The following is a 6,575-nucleotide window of genomic DNA, read 5'->3' as shown; positions in this document are numbered from 1 at the left end:
CTTTTAGATTTAGGGTTAGTTAGGGTTAGGGGTGGGGGGAAGGGTATCTTGTTTTCTTCAGAAATGTAAATAAACCCAATCTGTTTCTTAAACGAGGGACATATTCATACGGCACAGAATGTTTTCACCTCAATAGACGTCATTGATTGGTTGAAATTGCAGAAATTGAAGAAAAAACAACAAATATCTTACAAACTATAGAATTTTCTCAATAAAGCCAAGAGAAAAAGATGTTTTATAAACACATTCTACCAGTATACGAAGTTTAAAAGTGTTTAGTTACGTGGAAATTATTAAAAAAAACTGGCGTTCAAGCCCAAAAGATCCATCTTAACTATTAGCCAAATAACTTCATTTACTTTTTTAATAGAATAAAAAAGATCTATTCCTATTAGAGTAGTTTATTCACAGGAGATATTTCTTGTGCTCTATAAAAATTACATATGAACGTTTATTCTCCAAAAGCAAGTAATATTTTGTGCTCAGCTGTTTTCTAAATGTTCAGCTTATATAACCTGCATATTTTTTAATTCAACAGTTAATTCATATATTGCTTAGAATATTAATTGTAATAATAGGACCTACATCATAATACATACATCGTTACTATTAATATTCTCAGCAATTAAGCAGTTTATACACTTGGAATTACCTCCCTTGAACGCTTTAACTGTTATATGAAAAATATCTGTATTTAAGACTGAATCTGTTTCTTATTATTCTTGCCATTGATTAAAAAAATATATATATCATTTGGATGTTCTGATTATTGAAAACATTTTGATTATTGTACACCTCATAGAAGCATACAACTATCTTACGTTTATTTCAACGTGCTTCTCTTTCGTCTTACACCGGAATTGTTTACAAATTTGTTACTTCCTATCTAAGCACATGGTCCTTTGTTAGAAATTATGGACGAAAGGCTACAATCCGACGATGATTCAGAAAATAATTTAAATTACAGCAGTGATGATAGTTTATACGGTAATACAGATGTTGCGATCAAAGTTCAATTGAGGCGGATGAAGAAGATATTATCAATTATTTTACATGACACGGAATGTTATAATGAGTTCCTTTCAACTATAGATGAGGATGTATCAACCGACGAGGAATTTCAATGGCTGGAAGACATTTGGTGTGAGCTAGCTAAAAAAAACAATTTATCTTACGAGAAAAATACACGAGGTGTTCCACAAAAACTAGAGTTTCTTTTGCGCGAATGTTTATTGATGCACCGTTGGCATGAGTTAGCGCAGATACTAAGTATTTCTCACCAGGAGTCGACTTGTGATTTGAAACGTTCTGCGGTGAAAATTGGCTTTGAACTTCTATATTCTAACCCGTTGAAAGACCGATTGAATTTTATCGAGCGAATGGTGAAGTTATTCTGCATGTTCGCTAGATCGGAGGTAACACACAGCGATATCCAACTTGAACAATTATGGTATCAACTGCAAAACAACAGCATCGATGAAGCTATTCAAGTAAATATTTGTTCATTATTCATTTATGATATTTTTATTATACTACCTTTGTTATACGTAACGTAATTTTGCCAGAATTTTGAAATTGTTGTCCCCCGAATTCCCTAACCTCATGGGAAAGGGAAAGGTTACGGAAATCAGAAGCAAGATAGAGGGCGGGGCAAAAATGTAAAAACTTGAAAATTTTGGGAGGTAAAAAAAATGTATTCTGGATCGTAATTTTTCTATTGTTTAAAACACAGAATTATATACGTATGTATAATATATAATTTTTATATATATATATAAGCCATTCTTTCGATATGAGTCCCGTTTACCTCACGTGTATTTGTTTACATTTGAACAAGAAGATCGTCACTTTCCGTAAATTTTTTTTTTTTATATATGTGGGGTTAGGGGTGGGGGGAAGGGTATCTTTTTTCTTCAGAAATGTAAATAAACCCACGTGGGTTTATAAGTGACAGTTATGTTACTAGTACCGATATATATGTATCTTCCTATTCCATGATGTAATGGGACTTCGAAGGACAGCTATTCCAAAATTCTACCCTCGTTCTTATCAATTAACTTTTGTATTTTTCTTATTAGTATCATCTCATAATGACTGGTTCATGAAATTCAAGTTACACGAATCTATTTTTAAAATTCTTTTATCCATTTCCAACGCATTCTATGATTAATTTGTTTCCGCAATCTTTTCGCAATAACAAATAGGGTATCTTACTGCGATTCTCCCAAATTATACTACCTCGTTATTCTTCTTATAAGAAAGTTTTCAACTGTTGAACTCGTCGTATCATAATACCTGCCCCCTCCCCCTACTAGTATCATGGTTACAATACAAAACTCTTTGGTTTACTCTTTTACTTGTTTCAGTCATTTGACTGCGGCCATGCTGGAGCACCGCCTCCAGTCGAGCAAATCGACCCCGGGACTTATTCTTTGTAAGCCCAGTACCTATTCTATCGGTCTCTTTTGCCGAACCGCTAAGTGACGGAGATGTAAACACACCAGCATCGGTTGTCAAGCAATGCTAGGGGGACAAACACAGACACACAAACATATATATATATATACATATATACGACAGGCTTCTTTCAGTTTCCATCTACCAAATCCACTCACAAGGCATTGGTCGGCCCGGGGCTATAGCAGAAGACACTTGCCCAAGGTGCCACGCAGTGGGACTGAACCCGGAACCATGTGGTTGGTTAGCAAGCTACTTACCACACAGCCACTCCTGCGCTAAATTTTTTAGTTAAAGTTTACCATATTACCTGGAAACGAAAATAGTGCAACGGGTGTAAAAAAATGTGTATGAAACGAATATGAAAACAAAAATGCGCGCAAACCAACGGGGGTGGTGGGGAGAGGACTTTCGGAAAATTACCAAGATCCGAGTTTTCCCTTCATAACTTTTAGGAAAACGGGGTTTTTTTTAATGAAATTTTATATAAATACCTTTCAAACGGCATAGATTACGATTATAGAGAAATACGTGGGGGAAATCTTTTCCGAGAGGGTGGGGAAAGGACTTTCGGAAAATTCACAAGATCCGAGCTTTTCCTTCATAACTTTGAGGAAAATGGATATCTTCTAATGAAATTTTATATAAATACCTTTCAAACGGCATACATTACGGTTATAAAGAAATTTGTGAGGAAAATATTTTCCGATAGGGTGGGGAGAGGACTTTCGAAGAGAAATTCATAAATTATTTTTTGCTTGAGTTTTTTTTACACCCATTGCACAATTTTTTTGTTTTTCGTTTGTGAGTAATATTGTAAACATTAACCTTTTTGAAGTTTTTATCCCACTCTAGACATAAATGTATCTGTTTGAAAATTAACTCAAGTTTCACAAATTTAAAATTGCTCTTTCCTTGGGTTATCGAGGGAGAAGTAAGAAAAAAATTATTATTGTCTAATGTATTTAACGTTTATATATCGAAAACCTATCCAGTTTAATCATTTGTTGTAATGTTAAAGACCTAATTATAGATAGGTGCCCCCTCCATTCAACTTTATTCCCTTTTAATTTCTCTGAAAAGTGTGTATTTTAAAAGAAATTTTGCAGAGGTAGACTTTTAAGAGTATAGGTTACACCTGATTAGCAATCTAAAGGTTGCCATGGATGACTGTGTGGTAAGAAGCTTACTTCTCATGGTTTCAGGTTCAGTCCCACTGTATGGCACCTTGGGCAAGTGTCTTCTACTATAGCCCTGGGCCAACCAAAGCCTTGTGAATGGATTTGGTAGATGGAAACTGAAAGAAGCTTGTCATCTATCTATCTGTTTGTGCAGATGTGTGTATGTCTCCTACCACTGCTTGCCAACTGGTGTTGGTTTGTTTAAAACCATGTAACTTAGCAGTTTGGCAAAAGAAACTAAAAGAATAAGAACCAGGCTTTAAAAAAAAATGGAAAATAAGTATAGAGATCAATTTGTTTGACTAAAACCCTCATCAAGGCACTGCCCCAGCATGGCCACAGTCCAATGACTGAAACAAATAGAAGATAAAAGACACTTAAATTATGGAAATTGTTGACAGTCAGGGTTGGGGGTATGAAAAAAGATTCAGCCCTAACCCCTCAATTTTTTTCCTAAATTTATCAGCATAGTTGTAATCTACATTTTCAAGAGTATATTATTGCAGAAATTCATTAAAGAATATGCATTTCTCACAAAGTTATGTAGTTATTCCAGGTTACACCTGTGCTTGTCCCTCTATCATACTTTAGCCATTCAACACCTGGCATAAAGCCACCTTCCCTTCTCAAATATTCTCCCCCACTCACTTAGTTGTAGGGGCTTTCTCTTTTCTCTTTCTGTCTTGGAAGCCTTACTAATGCCACTGACATCAAAAATAGCTCCCAGTATACATCGGTGGCTAGTTTTAGAAAGGATATCCAGCCACAGAATCCATACCGAAGCAGATATTGGAGCTCAACACAGCCTGTGGCTCACCAGAATCCTGTCCAACCCATGCCAGCATAAAAAAAAGAACATTAAATGATGGCGTAGTGGTTAAGAGCACGAGCTACTAACCATAAGATTCCGAGTTCGATTCCAGGCGATGACCTGAATAATAATAATAATAATAATGATATAAAAGATGGGCTACAGCAAATATTCTGCTCAATACCACAGATTTGCTTGTCAGTTGTTTGACTGTAACCAGTTGACCATGTCCCTTAGTGGCTGACGATATGTGCATCTCTGATCACGAGCAGAAGTAGTTGGGGAGTATCATAGTTGCGTATTGAAAGGAATTCTTGGAGGATTGGATAATTCACCCTTGGAAACATGGGTGGTTCGTTCAACATCCTTAAACAATCCTTATTCAGGGACCTTTTGAGTGGTATAGGCTACTCGACCAGAAGAAAATTCTAACTGGGCCCCACCTAACTGGATCATGCATTGTTTATCTTGATATGAGATCACCATGTTGCGCACATATGGTTGTGATGCATGTGGCTGGTGTACCCTTATCAGATGGGTCGTCATGATGGGTATACTGGGCTTCGTATATTTTACCCCAGTGTCACTTTGATGGCATGCACTGCTCTCTCACTCAATAATAATAATAAGAAGAAGAACATCAAAAAATACCTTAGGAATGAGAACCCAGGTTCGAAATTTCCCAAAGACACCTCATGAAGGCTGGAGGGTATATCAGCCAATACGTTGTGTTAACAACAAACAAGATGAGGACAAATATCCGTCGAATGTAAATAATGTATTAAATGATGATGATTATATTTTGTAGCCTGCTAAAACAACATTAAAGTCAGGTATAATGCCTGCATGAATTAAAATTTTGACTTGAAAGAAATATCAAACATTTGAATATGAATTTACTATTCCAAATTCTGATGTCTTGTTTTTTGTTACTAATAATAAATTTGTCTCTTCTTTTTCCTTTATAGGAATTACAATCTGTTGCTCTTTCTTCAAGACAAATTGTTTCTGTGTCAAGAAATGTTACCTACAATAAGGCACTTTTTCTTGCTTATCAAGGTCTTATTTGGTATCTTAAGTGGCTTGATACTAGAAAGTCCAAGATGAAGTCTGATTCTGCAGAAATTGAATCTGGAACCATTAATTTTGCTCTTGACTCACAGATGACTAAAATGCTCTCATGCTTTTCAGCAGTTACAGTGAAAGAAAATATTGCTGTGAGAGATATTTTTATAAAGGCTGAAAGGCATGCTCTTGAAATGAATGAAAACTTTGAAGCTGTTGAAAAATTACTCAAAGACTATTGTTTATCTAATCCTGAAAATCCTAATTCTCATAAATTTTATTATGATTTTCTTTGTCAAACAAATGCATGTGAACAGAAAAAGGTCAAAGTCTTGAGGAATTTTGTAAAGTATGTTCCTTCTGATCCATTGGTGTTAACATTGTGTGATATGATTTCAGATAATTACGGTGATGTTCTGAAATATCTATTTGATTTACTGGACTATAGCTGCTGGAAGACAATGGTTGATCCTTGGTCAAGGCTAGCCAAATTACTGGAGACTCTTACACAAACATATGACACTGACACCTTTAGTTCTGAAGTGGAATCTGTGTGGTCTGATCGAAAGAGTTGGTGGCCAAGTTATCATTTTACCCCTCTGTCTATAGCAAAAGAAAATGAAATTATTTTATATAAAGCTTTAGTTGCCATCTTCCTCCCAGACAAACAACTTTCTGAATACATTAATAATGTTAAATGCTCAGTTAATCCACAGAAACAGACCATAATTTCTGAAGCTGAAGCCACAGTTTTCAAGAAAATGAAACTTTAAAACTTCAAAATACTGTTTTCTTATTCATAAATGTAGCAAATCATGATTGTTCTTTGTTGCTCTGAAATGGATTTTGGTTTTCAGTATTAGCTTTTATCCCTTATCTTTTGTTTCAGCCATTGGACACTGACCATGTTGGGGTCATGCCTTGAAGGGTTTTAGTTTAAACAAATTGACTTCAGTACTTATGTGTTTTACGTTTGGTATTTTTGCCAGTGCCCCCTGACTTGCGCCCGTGCCAGTGAAACATAAAAAGCACCATCCAAACGTGGCCGATGTCAGTGCCCC

The 6,575-nt window shown here is 35.6% G+C and overlaps 1 protein-coding gene across 1 annotated transcript; it reads left to right on the top strand.

Moving 5' to 3' along the window:
* Positions 1 to 850: 850 nt before the first annotated feature.
* Positions 851 to 6,292, top strand: LOC115210260 (TATA box-binding protein-associated factor RNA polymerase I subunit A). The gene is made up of 2 exons (XM_029778745.2): positions 851 to 1,490; positions 5,418 to 6,292. The coding sequence occupies exons 1-2, from the start codon at positions 915 to 917 to the stop codon at positions 6,285 to 6,287; spliced, it is 1,446 nt and encodes a 481-aa protein (XP_029634605.1). The 5' UTR covers positions 851 to 914; the 3' UTR covers positions 6,288 to 6,292.
* Positions 6,293 to 6,575: the final 283 nt, after the last annotated feature.

This window comes from Octopus sinensis, linkage group LG4 (genome assembly GCF_006345805.1).
Source record: "Octopus sinensis linkage group LG4, ASM634580v1, whole genome shotgun sequence".
Taxonomy (NCBI): domain Eukaryota; kingdom Metazoa; phylum Mollusca; class Cephalopoda; order Octopoda; family Octopodidae; genus Octopus; species Octopus sinensis.
This window is presented reverse-complemented; position numbering and strand designations above follow the sequence as displayed.

Bases quoted from the DNA above. Each gene is read 5' to 3' on its own strand.
- LOC115210260 (XM_029778745.2), top strand. From the start codon at position 915: ATGGACGAAAGGCTACAATCCGACGATGATTCAGAAAATAATTTAAAT. The intron at 1,491-5,417 runs GTAAATATTTGT...TTTCCTTTATAG, and splicing joins GCATCGATGAAGCTATTCAA to GAATTACAATCTGTTGCTCT.